Source organism: Miscanthus floridulus, unplaced genomic scaffold (genome assembly GCF_019320115.1).
Source record: "Miscanthus floridulus cultivar M001 unplaced genomic scaffold, ASM1932011v1 os_2295_1_2, whole genome shotgun sequence".
In the NCBI taxonomy this organism is placed as follows: Eukaryota; Viridiplantae; Streptophyta; class Magnoliopsida; order Poales; family Poaceae; genus Miscanthus; species Miscanthus floridulus.
In genome coordinates this window covers 1,462-15,867 of record NW_027098210.1, presented here as the reverse complement: position 1 = coordinate 15,867, position 14,406 = coordinate 1,462, and the positions used below count along the sequence as shown (strand labels likewise).

At 44.1% G+C, this 14,406-nt stretch overlaps 1 protein-coding gene across 1 annotated transcript; it reads right to left on the bottom strand.

The window, feature by feature from the left end:
* Nucleotides 1–1,404: 1,404 nt before the first annotated feature.
* On the bottom strand, nt 1,405–9,353 carry LOC136534781 (probable mitochondrial saccharopine dehydrogenase-like oxidoreductase At5g39410). Its single transcript, XM_066527150.1, has 2 exons — nt 8,562–9,353; nt 1,405–2,443 (listed from the first exon to the last, which is right to left on the bottom strand). Exons 1-2 carry the CDS (start codon nt 9,228–9,230, stop codon nt 1,751–1,753), a joined length of 1,362 nt encoding a protein of 453 aa, XP_066383247.1. The 5' UTR covers nt 9,231–9,353; the 3' UTR covers nt 1,405–1,750.
* Between the last annotated feature and the right edge of the window lie 5,053 nt (nt 9,354–14,406).

Here is a 14,406-nt window from a genome sequence, read left to right as displayed (position 1 = left end):
GCCTTGTTTTGTTGTTGCAACAAGTAATATTTCTTTGTTGCATTAGTCTCTCTTTTTTGTTTCTGATGTTGCATCTCGCATTGCAGTAGCCTGGTTCTGATGTCGCAACAAGTAATTTTTCTTTGTTGCATTAGTCTATTTTTTCTGATGTTGCTTCTCGCATTGTGTTTTGTTCTGTTGTTGCAGTAGCCTTGTTTTGATGTTGCAACAAGTAATATTTCTTTGTTGTATCAGTTTTTTTTTCTGATGTTGCTTTTCGCATTGCGCTTTTGTTATGTTGTTGCCGTAGCTTTGTTCTGATGTTGCAACAAGTAATATTTCTTTGTTGTATTAGTCTCTTTTTTCAAATCTTGCATCTCGCATTGCAGTAGCTTTGTTCTATTGTTGCAGTAGCCTTGTTCTGATGTTGTGGTAGACTTTTTTTATGTTGCATGCTTCGTGTTGCAACAGATCTCCCGATGAAAAATTTCTCATTAGACATTCGGGTGATGGAGCACGGTGGGGATGGGCATGGAAGGCAACTGGCGCGTATGGGATGGCGGCCCAGCGGGGGATGGTGACACGATGAGGCACGACGGCGCAACGGGGGATGGGCCGCACGGGGAGGGGGGGGGGGCTCGTTTTCAGAGGCGAGGGCACGCTCGTTCTATTGCATCGGATAGGTCTGATTTATTTCCGTCGTTGCTTTATTCGATGGGATTTAGACGACTACTATTATCTCAATCGGATGGTCCCGAGGGACGTCCTGGCGCGTGCTCGCTCCGAACGCCCGGGCGCTAGTTGCGTCGAAACTGCAAAGTAGGCGGCTTGGCATGCATCACCAGACGCCAAACACTTGGTTCTGGTTTTACAGTGCCAAACAAAATACTGGTCATGTGCTCATGACTGATATTTTGGCTTCTATTTGGTTTGATGGCCAAAGTTTAGCCTGCCATGAAGAATTTGGCCTTCCTATTCTAGTAAAAAAAACAAGCTAAGACCTCGTTTGGAAACGCTTCTTCCAAAACACCTTCTGCTTCCTGAGAACCTTTTGCACTGTATAGCATCACGAAGATACGGATACAGAAGAGTTAAAAAAACATGCGGATCTAGTAGTAGGTAAAATCGTGACTTTGTGAGTCCAAAGCTTACGCTCGCCAGATGATAGAACGCTCAAATGCAATCACTGTACGTCTGGATCAGAGGAAGATCGTAGGGGGTGGCCCTCACTCAAAGTCGAAGAACTTTTTTGCGGGCACCATTATTCAGGCAAGACGTGTGTTTAAACAGCCAAAATTGCCGCTTAAACGGTCAAAACAACCGATTAAACAAAAAAATCAGAAACGGTGTACCATGTGTAACGTTTAAACGGTGTGTAAATGAGCTAAATGATAATTTAGGCTAAACAATGTCCACAATAACATAGAAAGCAACACCAGTTCAGAATTTGGACCTCACGTATTGCACTTGGTAGCATCTTTCCTTCCACATAGGCGCATAGCATGCCGAGTCTGGCATTACACGTTGCAACCCCTCTCTACAGGACACGATGACACGGATTAGCACAGCGTTTTCCTATTGTCACCTCATATAAACACAGCATACGAATAAGAAACTAGGTACGGAGTACTTTAGAAGGTATTGTGGTAGTAAGATTCCATAGGACTATACCACACACACAATTAAGTCGCTACTTTGCGCTTATTATTGCTCAGGTTGCATCCTTCTCCCATTTTTTTTCCACTGGATGCACTGAATGGAGCAGTGAACTTCAGCGCATGGCCCTAGTCGCGTTAACCTCGAATGACAGCCCGTTCTCCTGGAGGCGCTGCCGGAGGTCGGTAGGGCCGAAGACGGCACCCGGCGTGTACACGCCGCCCTTGGGCAGGTTGGCACGCTGGCTCAGCAGGACGAGGGCGCACTGCACCAGCACGATCGGAGTTGTGATGTAACCGATCTCAGGTCCCGAAACCTTGGTGATCACCTCCTTGTCCGGCTTGCTTCTTCCGAGCTCCAACGAGCTATCCACGTTGCTGTAGCCGTGCCCGACAAACCACATCTTGAACGAGGCGCTTTTCACCTCTTCCTCAGTCGGCCCGGCTCTCCTGAACATCCCAGTGGAGAAAAACTCAGGGTACTTCAGCAGGAGGGACCTGCCAAAGGAGAAGTTGGCGAGCAGGCCAATGAAGATTCCAGTGAAGATGAAGCGCACGAGCATCATCAGGGATCTGGAGGCGATCTTCACTCCGAAATGGGCAGGTTTGACAGAAGACCAGAACTTCTTCCTGTGTTCAGCGTACTCTGGGGTTTCTTCTGCACCAGGAAGGCCCTCAGGATGCTCAGTCAAGGTTGATAGAGTTCTCTTCAGGACCACTGTGTCAGCGGAAGGCAACTTCATAGCCCACATTCCCAGAGGATTCTGACCCTCAATCAGTGAGCCTTTAGGAGGCGGAGGGCCTGGAATCTGCATAAAGGAAGAAATCTTAGCATTAATCAACATTTATACCAGAAAACTACTCACATGGTTGTCTAGCAAAGCAGCCATGCTCATTTCACAAACAGATCGTCTCTGCAACGAATATAGGGACCAAAGTCTTAAATAGATGTGTGAATTATACTGCAAAAATTAAACAGCCAAGGTTGCACATAGCACAAAATCTATTAAACTAAAATTTTAATCAAGAAATTAATATAATAGCAATCATGTCTGATCTACAGTAAGAAAATAGGAGGCACTTAGGGAAAAATACTCAAGTAGGGACAGTACAAAAAAGAGTGAGACCAGTACCCATATTATTTCCTTTTTTATTTAAATAAATGGTAAATTGGTAATTGCACTTTACAGTTTAGACCAGAGAAAATTAGTTCGTATGGGTTAATTTGAGTTCACATAGTTAGCTGTTACATTGAGTTCTTTGTGTAAGTTTAAGTTGATCGATTTAAGAATTGAGCTAAATGGTTATTTTATGGGGAAAAATCAGTTTGATCCATCTAGCAGCATTACATTAGAACCACTAATTTATGATTTGCTAGTTTTGATTCTTGGTTGTTGTTTGTTAAACTGCAAGTCGACACTGATTCACCCAGGATATAGTACTCCAGCAATCAGTGAGGCAGAAACAAGCACTAGTAATTATTTATCACCTAGTTTGTGTACCTCGATGAGAACCGGAAGCAATACACAATAGTACTTGCTTTGCCAAATCGGCCAAATCGGGGAATGGACGCATGGTCACGCACCTGAAATCAGTCACCGGTCACCACCTCACCAGACACATGGTCACCCTTACAAGTTATGACTTATGACTCAATTTGTCGGTCACTTACAGCCACTAGGAAATATCGAAGCATTAAGGGAGATAAACTGCTAAGTTTTAGTGGCGTGGCAGGAGCTAGGCAAAAACAAATAAAGAATGGCACATGTTCTGAGGGGGAAAACTTTTTGGGAAAAAACAGTTGAGAAACTATCTGATCAGCAATTGTGCGCATTGAGAGATCAGAACTGGACCAACTCCCGGCAGGGGATACGGAGTTGGATGCGGATCCAGGGGGTCTCAGAACAACAGGAAGAGTGTAACAGAGCAGGGGACGCGGAGGACAAATAAAAAAAGCTTACATAATTCAAATTTTAAAATGTACTTGTCTGATCAATGGCCAGCAAAAATCAGAGGGGAAAGCACCTCTGGTACTTAGCAATCACTGTAGCAAAGCTCTTATTTAAAATCCAAATCATGGAATCACCAAATTCATCTAATCTGCTTTTACTTAATCAAGCAATGTTTCACTCTTCCTTTTGTTTTATATATGAAGTCTGGAGCTACTAAAAATATTATAAAACACGCCGTTAATAGCTTTCACATTTCCTCTGAACTTATACAGTATACGCACATGGTGGTTATTGATCAAGGAACATTGTCATACAGTTGAGGACAACAAACCATGGTCATGAGGCTCAAGGCCAAGTTCAGTGTTTGTAGGATTAAGAAATTGAACTGGTTCACTAGAATAGTGGCAAGTGGTAGCGTTTGACAACTATCAATGGCATCAACCATCAGCACAAACTAGTAGATGATTCTTCAAATCAAATGAAGCCCTTCATCTGCTCATATAAAATGTCTCCAAATTTTGTTGGAATAACTAAATTCTTTTCACATGTGCTCAGTAAAAGTTAACACAAATTAATGTTTTTCACATCAAGTGGCATCTTAAAGTTAACATTCATTTGTGTTAAGAATCTTAAAATTAACACAAATGAAATCTTCATTTATTGGAATAACTAAATACTTCTCAAGCACTGCTACTATGCTCTATGCTTCTTAAGAATCTTAATCATGGACAACAAAAGGGTGAATCCAGTTCAATGCAAAATTACAGATATTGACGTATATGGATCTTGACATTCTCGATTCAAGAAAACTATCTTAAAAAAATATAACATGCCACAAAGGCATATCAACAGCATATTAAAGATGAAAAGCATACAACCACTGTGATTTAAGGACATCAAAATGCAAACTCCGAGCCTTTCATTTACCAAAAAGAAGTTGCAAAAGAATTTGATGAATTTTGACAAAATAAGATAACAATTCCTGTGTAGTAGTAGTATCAAAATCCACTCCATGCACACACAAAAGGCATGGTAATCATCATTTGCATGTGAAAGTATGGAGGCTGTTCTGAAGGCACCCCAGGACTATTTAGCAGTTGGCAGTTGGCACACAAGAAGCGAATGATTGACCGAATAGTAACATCCTAACAGGATCAAATAATTAACATATCGGCATGAAGGTGATAGTATGGGGAAGGAAATTCATAAAAGAGTTTCACAGAAAAAAAAGGAGCTATGAGTTCATATACCAGCAGTCTATCCACATGGCCACATATAATTTCTATAATGACTAAGAAAATCCAGGGGGTATGAGAGCTAATTTCAAGATTTGTCAGAGGGATTGAAAGTTTACTAGCAGAACAACTTTCACCATTCAATTCAATTCCATCATAACACCTTGGCACACTAGGAGATTTGGGAATACATATATTGAAGCTAAGCTAATTTGAATTTCAGGAAGCATATTTGTGTCTATGTGGCAAGGGCCGGGTCGTCACCCCCGTGACGCGCCGTGTCGTGATCTGGGCATGGTGTCAAGTAACCAAGGATCGGGTCGTCGCTTCCTTAGTGGCGCGCTACATCGGCGCCCGGGTGTAGTGAAAAATGAGCAAAGGTCTTCGCATCAGAGCCGACGGGTGCGAAGGGTAAGAAAGCTAGTCGAACCAACTAGAATCCGTTTAGGTAGTTGGAATGTAGGGTCACTTACAGGTAAGTTAAGAGAATTAGTTGATACCACGACTAGGAGGCGTGTAAATATATTATGCGTTCAAGAGACTAAATGGAAGGGTCAGAAGGCGAAGGAGGTGGACAATACAGGCTTCAAGCTTTGGTACGCAGGGACAGTCGCGAATAGAAATGGAGTAGGAGTTTTGATTGATAAGAGCCTCAAGAATGGTGTGGTGGGAGTGAGAAGGCAAGGAGATAGGATTATCTTAGTCAAGCTTGTCGTTGGTGATATGGTCTTGAACGTAATTAGTGCGTATGCCCCCAAGTAGGCCTCGACGAGAGTGCTAAGAGACAGTTCTGGGAAGACTTAGATGGCCTGGTTAGAGCTATACCTAGTAGTGAAAAGCTTTTTATAGGAGATCTTAATGGACATGTAGGTACTACAAGCGCAGGTTTCGAGGCAGTTCATGGAGGTTTTGGGTATGGTAGTAGGAATCAGGAGGGGGAGGAAGTTCTGGACTTCGCGGTAGCTTTTGACCTGATGATAGCCAACACTTTCTTTAGAAAGAGAGAATCTCATCTAGTGACCTTCAGTAGCGGACAACACTGTAGCCAGATTGACTTTGTCCTCGTAAGAAGAAAGGACAAACGAGCATGCTTGGATTGCAAGGTGATACCAGGGGAGTGTGTTGTTTCTCAACATAAGCTTTTGGTGGCAGATTTTCGTTTTCAGGTGCATGCCCGTAGGGATAAACAAGCTAAGATTGAAAGAACAAAGTGGTGGAAACTGAAAGGGGAGACGTCAGAGGTATTTAGGGAAAGAGTTATCAAAGAGGGCTCTTGGAAGGAAGAAGACGACATAAACAATATGTGGGACAAGATGACAACCAACATTCGAAAGGTAGCCTCAGAGGTGTGTGGAGTAACCAAAGGAAGGGGACGCGAGGCTAAAGATACTTGGTGGTGGAACGAGGAAGTCCAAAGGGCTATTAAGGAGAAGAAAGAATGCTATAGACGCTTGTACCATGACAGGAGTGTGGACAACATAGAGAAGTATAAGGTGGCAAAGAAGACTGCAAAACGAGCTGTAAGTGTGGCAAAGGGTAGAGCGTACGAGGATCTTTACCAACATTTGAGTACGAAGGAAGGAGAGAATGACATTTATAGGATGGCTAGGGTTCGTGAGAGAAAGACACGAGACTTCAACCAAGTTAAGTGCATTAAGGATGAAAGGGAGCATCTCTTGGTAAAGGAGGATGAGATCCGACATCGATGGCAAGAGTATTTTGACAAATTGTTCAATGGTGAGAATATGGACACAACCTTTCAGTTGGATGACTCTTTTGATGACACCAATAGGCGCTTTGTGCGGAGAATCCAAGAATCTGAGGTCAGAGATGCGTTGAAAAGGATGAAAGGAGGTAAGGCGATGGGACCGGATGGTATCCCAATCGAGGTGTGGAGATGCCTCGGGGACATAGCTGTAGTATGGTTAACCAAGCTGTTCAACCATATTTTTCGATCGAACAAGATGCCTGATGAGTGGAGGAGAAGTATATTGGTACCGATCTACAAGAATAAAGGGGATATTCAAAGTTGTACAAATTACCGGGGAATTAAGTTGATGAGCCATACTATGAAGCTATGGGAGAGAGTTATCGAGCATCGCTTGAGAGCAATAACGCGGGTCTCTATGAACCAATTTGGTTTCATGCCCGGAAGGTCAACCATGGAAGCTATTTTCTTAATAAGAAGTTATGGAGCGGTATAGGGAGAAGAAGAAGGACCTACACATGGTTTTTATTGACTTGGAGAAGGCTTATGATAAAATACCAAGGAATATTATGTGGTGGGCTTTGGACAAACATAAAGTCCCAACAAAGTACGTCGGGCTCATTAAGGACATGTACAGCAATGTTGTGACTAGAGTTCGAACAAGTGATGGAGACACGGATGACTTCCCGATTAGGATAGGACTACATCAAGGGTCAGCTTTGAGCCCTTATTTGTTTGCTTTAGTGATGGATGAGGTCACAAGGGACATACAAGGGGACATCCCTTGGTGTATGCTTTTCGCGGACGATGTAGTGCTAGTTGATGAAAGCCGGACAGGAGTGAATCAGAAACTGGAGTTATGGCGGGAGACTTTGGAGTCCAAAGGTTTTAGACTTAGTAGAACTAAAACTGAGTATATGAGATGTGACTTCGGCACTACTACTCGGGAGGAGGAAGATGTTAGTTTGGAAGGTCAAGTAGTGCCTAGGAAGGATACCTTTCGATATTTAGGATCAATGCTACAGAGGGACAGGGATATTGATGAAGATGTTAGCCATAGAATCAAAGCAGGGTGGATGAAGTGGCGGCAAGCGTCTGGTGTCCTATGTGACAAAAGGGTACCACAGAAGCTAAAATGCAAGTTTTATAGGACGGCGATTAGACCTGCTATGTTGTATGGTGCAGAATGTTGGCCTACGAAAAGACGACATATTCAACAGCTAAGTGTCGCGGAAATGCGTATGTTGCGTTGGATTTGCGGTCATACAAGAAGTGATCGAGTTCGGAACAATGATATACGTGAGAGATTAGGGGTAGCGCCAATTGAAGAAAAGCTTGTCCAACACCGGTTGAGATGGTTTGGACATGTGCAACGGAGACCTCCAGATGCACCGGTGCGTAGTGGAATCCTAAGTCAGGATAGTAACGTGAAGAGAGGCAGAGGAAGACCGAAGTTGACTTGGATAGAGGCAATAAAAGAAGACTTGAAAGGATGGAATATATCCAAAGACTTAGCCTTAGATAGGAGTGCTTGGAAGACAGCTATTCACGTGCCTGAACCTTGATTGCTTCTGTTGGGTTTCAACTCTAGCCTACCCCAATTTGTTTGGGACTTAAAAGCTTTGTTGTTGTTGTTGTTGTTATATATATGTGTCTATGTCAACATGGCTTCATCAAAACACAACCAATTTTAGCACAAATCAAATAGCAGCAGCAAATTCTAGTATAGTAGCCTATAGTGTACAGAGCAGACATGAGTCTGAGATCTGGCCCGGCAACTATTGCAGTCAGTAGTCAGTGTGCCCATCATGCCAAACTACAGATGGATGTTCCTTCTAAGTTCTAACTCAAGTGGTTGTTCCAATACATCCTTGAGGATTTTAAGACCTACTAATTATAAGCCGATGTGAATATTGTTCTAGTGCAGCACTGTATTCTTTTGGTTTTTCTTGTAAGGAGTAAGAAACATGTAATCGAACAAGCACTTGAAATCAATTGAGAAGCAGCAAAGAGTGGATATCAATCAACTCACATTGGGCCTGGGTCGCCTGGGCCTGGACCGGCGCAGCGCCTGCAGCTGGGCGGCGTTGGCCACCCCGAGCACGGCCGACTCGTAGGTGCCGATGTTCCCGACGATCCTCTTGGTCGACTGCAGGTACACGTACGCCTCCACGGAGACCAGCGCGGACGGTGGTTCCCACTGCCTGGAGTGGAACAGGAAGCCGAGCTCGGCGGGGACGGAGTCGAACCCGCAGGCGGAGACAATGAGCGAGCCGGTCCTGGCGGCGGGCTCGTGGAGCTCGGCCTCGACGCGCTCCATGAACTCGGGCTCCCCGGAGATGTCGATGCAGTCGGCGCCCGCGGCCGCGCAGGCCGCCGCCACGGCGTGGCCGTGGAGGCGGAAGGGCCCCGCGCAGGAGAGCACGACGCGGGCGCGGGCGGCGAGCGCCGCGAGGGAGGCCGGGTCGGAGGTGTCGGCGGCGAGGATGGGCACGTCCTCGGGCGGCGGCGCCGGGGCCGCGGCCCAGCGCAGCGCGGCCGCGACGCGGTCCCGGCTGCGGCCGGCGACCGCGAGGGAGCGGAGCGGGGAGGTGGAGGAGGAGTTGAGGAACTTGAGGGCCTCGCGGATGACGTACTTGCCGGTGAAGCCCGAGGCCCCGAAGATGACGACGTCGAACACCTCCGGCTCCGGCGGCGCCATGGCGGGCGGGCGCGGCGGGGGTTTGGGGACGGGTCGCTGAGCGGTGGGGCCGCCCGGCTACTCCTACTCGCGGAGTGGTTCGTGAAAGCGGTGCGACTCGTATCGCCTGCCTTCCAGTTGCGGCCGTGTGTGGAGCTAAATACTCCGTAGCAACTAACACCAGCACTTGGGCGGCATTTGCTATGTGCCAGTCGTACTTGCCTCATGTTTTCCGAATTAGGAGCATCATTCGTGAAACAGAGGTGATAAACTGCATCATTCGTGAAACAGATGTTGGCACAGCAGCACGGTGGATCCGAGACCAGACTAATAGAGAAGTTTCAGGTCGGCAGTCTTTGTTCTTGACTGAGCAGAGTTCTGTGGACGGGAAGCATGCTCGTTAAGGCGCCGTTCGTTTAGTCCGGAACAAGCCGTTCGGGGGAAACGGAGCCATCCGTTCCGGGAGAATGGACCATCTGATCATTTCTTGTATGTCACCTTTACGATTATACAAGGACTATAATTAAGGTTGGTTGAATGTTAAGTTTGGCTATTAGCACTCTGTTCTCTTATGCTGATGATTATGCTGAAATATTGTGAGAGAAAAACACTGTTCCATAGCTGCAAGAGACACGGTTGGTTGTCGTTGTCATTTGGAGTGTACAGTTAGCACGATGGTGGTTGTTACTATGGCATTATATATGTCATGGTTTTCAAGACCACGCAAAAGTTATGGACACTGGTTGCATCAAGAATATAAAGGAAAAAAGCATGTACACTAGCGTGGTACTTATTACATTACCAAGTTTAAGTGTGCACTGGTGGCATTGTAAGTTCTGTCCGGGCTCAGTTCACGACGTGATTGGTTACCGTTGTTTTATGTTTGGTTGAGCTAAGCTGTAGTCGGTAACAGTGGGATCGAATCCAGGCTGGTGCAAAATCATTACCGCTCCCCTCTGGCCGTTATCCAATTCCACTCCACCGCCTGCAGTGTCTGCACACAACCAAACAGATAGCACTAATTATTACCCTGTATCAAATACCAGGAGCAATCCTTTCTATTGCCGTTACTGCTCTGGTGACCGATCCAAATAGCACCTAAGATTCTAGGCGTATCTTCGTTTATTTGTTTGATTTTCGCAGCTTTTCGAAGGCCATGTGCCCATGTATGTATTCGTGACATTTCCTCTTTTTTGTAAGCTTTTGAAGCAAGCTCTACGCCTCTACCATGGCAAAACTCTTTCATAACGATTGTAACCCGGTGCCTTCTACTGCCTCATTAAACAACATCTAGTTGCTCTAGTAGCAGTGGCGGAGCCATGGAGGTAAGAAAGGGCTAGTAATCCATTACTTTATTGCTTAAATACTGCTTTCTACTCACAAAATATAAGACGTTCTGACTTTTCTAGCTAGATACATGGATTTTGCTATACACTTAGGCATACATTGTGTTTAGATACATTGTAAAAACAATGTATTTAGAGAAGCCAAAACATCTCATAATTTGGAGAAGGGAGAGCATTTAGGCCTCGTTCGGCTTACCCTATATTCGACTTCTTTTTTCAGCTGAAACAGTGTTTTTATTTCACAATAATTCAGCCAGAACAGTGTTTTCCAGCCAAAATTCTACCGGCCGAACAGGGCCTTGGTATTAAAGTTATATAAAACTAGCAAATATGTTCGTGCATTTCAACAACCCCCTCTAGTCACTCTCTTTGATCCAACAATAGGTCAAACACCCAAAACTAGCCCTTTGAAATTTGCATTGGACATTTCCAATGCCTCCCACCACCTCCAGGCTAAAACTCGTTACTATATGGACACTCCGGTCCAGCGATGCGGTGAGCCACCGGAGAGCTCCCAACGCCCGAAGGACACTCTCTGCACTCAAGCTCCGGTGGATAGCTCCAGCATCGCACCAGACAACTCTAGTGCTCTTATCTCCTCTTAGTTTACACAACAAACATACACCGTTCCTAAGTTCCGATGTGAGCACTCCGGTGCACATGGTAAGATAAGGTGATCTCAGTTCCTTTGACCATCCATTAGCGCGCTATTGGCCTTACTAAAGTCTCCAAATCCCTCCATTTCAAACAACTTTTGAGTTTGACTTTGTTTTTAGTGACACTTGGGCTTCATTTATCACCCTCTTCGCTGAGCTTATAAGCCGTAATTTTTCAGTTAACAAATAGTATTTTTCTCTCACAACAAACCAACCAACAGTACTTCCAGTCATGGCTTATCAGCCAAGCGAACAGGGCATATATACTTAGTTCTAGTTTCACAAGTGTGCATCACATCCATTCGTGAGACTCACATAGGTCAAGCTACACGCAGCCTGTTCGGCTGGGGTTGAAACGATCGTATATGATCGTGGATTATTACTGCTGGCAGGTTTGGTGTGAGAGAAAAATACTGTTCTGACTGAAAATTTACGATCGTTTACGACCAAGCGAACATGCTGATGTTCATACCCCTCTTAATAGTAGGCTCATCATTGCTATACCCCTCTTATCTGCACACAACCAAACAGATAGCACTAATTATTACCCTGTATCAAATACCAGGAGCAATCCTTTCTATTGCCGTTACTGCTCTGGTGACCGATCCAAATAGCACCTGAGATTCTAGGCGTATCTTCGTTTATTTGTTTGATTTTCGCAGCTTTTCGAAGGCCATGTGCCCATGTATGTATTCGTGACATTTCCTCTTTTTTGTAAGCTTTTGAAGCAAGCTCTACGACTCTACCATGGCAAAACTCTTTCATAACGATTGTAATCCGGCCTTCTACTGCCTCATTAAACAACATCTAGTTGAGCAGTGGCGGAGCCATGAGGTAAGAAAGGGCTAGTAATCCATTACTTTATTGCTTAAATACTGCTTTCTACTCACAAAATATAAGACGTTATGGTTTTTCTAGCTAGATATATATGTTTTGCTATACACTTAGACATACATTGTGTTTAGATACATTGTAAAAGCAATGTATTTAGAGAAGCCAAACCATCTCATAATTTGAAAAAGAGAGTACATAGTACCTAGCATTTAGGCCCCGTTCGGTTTACCCTATATTCGGCTTGTTCGGCTTCTTTTTTCAGCCGAAACAATGTTTATTTTTTCAACCAAAACAGTATTTTTCTCCCAAAATAATTCAGCCAGAACAGCGTTTTTCAGCTAAAATTCTGCCAACCGAACAGGAACTTAGTATTAAAGTTATATAAAACTAGCAAATACGTTCGGGCATTTCAATAACCCCCTCTAGTCACTCTCTTTGATCCAACAATAGGTCAAACACCCAAAACTAGCCCTTTGAAATTTGCATTGGACATTTCCAATGCCTCCCACTCCCACCACCTCCAGGCTAAAACTCGTTACTATATGGAGACTCCGGTCCAGCGATCCGGTGAGCCACCGGAGAGCTCCCAACACCCGAAGGACACTCTCTGCACTCAAGCTCCGGTGGATAGCTCCAGCATCGCACCAGACAACTCTAGTGCTCTTATCTCCTCTTAGTTTACACAACAAACATACACCGTTCCTAAGTTTCGATGTGAGCACTCCGGTGCACATGGTAAGATAAGGTGATCTCAGCTCCTTTGACCATCCATTAGCGCGCTATTGGCCTTACTAAAGTCTCCAAATCCCTCCATTTCAAACAACTTTTGAGTTTGACTTTGTTTTTAGTGACTCTTGGGCTTCATTTATCGCCCTCTTTACTTGGCTTATAAGCCGTAATTTTTCAGTTAACAAATAGCATTTTTCTCATACAACAAATCAACCAACAGTACTTCCAATCATGGCTTATCAGCCAAGCAAACAGGGCATGTATACTTAGTTCTAGTTTCACAAGTGTGCATCACATCCATTCGCGAGACTCACATAGGTCAAGCTACATGCAGCCTGTTTGACTGGGGCTGAAACGATCGTATACGATCGTGGATTATTACTGCTGGCTGGTTTGGTGTGAGAGAAAAATACTGTTCTGACTGAAAATTTATGATCATTTACGACCAAACGAACAGGCTGATGTTCATACCCCTCTTAATAGTAGGCTTAAGGAGAAAAATAAAGACGTATACTACGCTAAGTGTCTCGTCCCTCCAAATAACACTTAGAACTAGTTCATCCTTAACCATCACACATATATTTTGAAAACTGAAATAAATTTCGTCATTAGGGGCATGAGAGTTATAAATAGCTAATCAATTATCATCATTGTAACATCACTAAATAATTATATCACCATTAATCATCAAAATTGAATTAGGGTCTGTTTGGATGCACAAGCTAAACTTTAGTTGGCTAAATTTAGCTGCTAGGCATCCAAATAGCCCAGCTAAAAGACTAGCTAAAGTTTATCTGGGTTTAGCTATTTCAAGTCAGCTAAGAGCCTGTTTGGATGCACCCAACTAAAGTTTAGGGAGCTCAAATTTTAAAATAAAACTTTAGCTAGCTGAAAGTTTCCTAGCTAAACTTTTACTGGGGTGTTTGGATGCTTCAACTAATAGACTTAGCTAAATTTTAGCTACTTACACAAAAATGAATACATCACTCATTAACTACATCACAAACTAAAAACCACTTACATAATGTAACATGGTCAAATAATTGAACAATTGACTCATTTTACCATTCTCTCTGTATATTTTGTTAGGATTGGTTTAGTATGGGAGTTCGACTTCAAAAAGCAATTTTTTTTACGGTTCACTAGCCGTGGGCTCTATATAAAACCGATGTTTCTCGCTGCTACCTAGATACTGCATAGAGTTTGATTGGTGGGTTCAAGGTTGAGTAAACAATAAACCTAATCATGGCCACCCAGCTTGACCCAACTTGTCAAAATAAATCTCTACCTGACCCGACTCGCTTGTTCGTTGTATTCGGACCATGAATTTTGTATCCCAAAAACCAAAACCGAAGTAGAAAAATTCGAGAAATAGTCCGACCCCACCCGTAATTGTGTTGGGTTAGCCTCAGACTAAAGAATTTGACATGATTTTTTCCCGCTCCAATCCTAATCTAATCCGATCCGACCCGTCATTTAATTGGTAAACATTTTTTTTTTGCTTGGCGGCGTATCTGCATTGAGCTTGAGCACGCAGAGTTTTGTGTGGCCAGATCGTTAGTTCACCGGTGCGTCGTCTTCTGCTCCCATCGTGTGTTTTTGTTTTCACTGGCTCTCTTCGGTTTACTCTAT

Bases quoted from the DNA above. Each gene is read 5' to 3' on its own strand.
- LOC136534781 (XM_066527150.1), bottom strand. From the start codon at position 9,230: ATGGCGCCGCCGGAGCCGGAGGTGTTCGACGTCGTCATCTTCGGGGCC. The intron at 2,444-8,561 runs GTGAGTTGATTG...TCCTTTATGCAG, and splicing joins CCAGGCGACCCAGGCCCAAT to ATTCCAGGCCCTCCGCCTCC.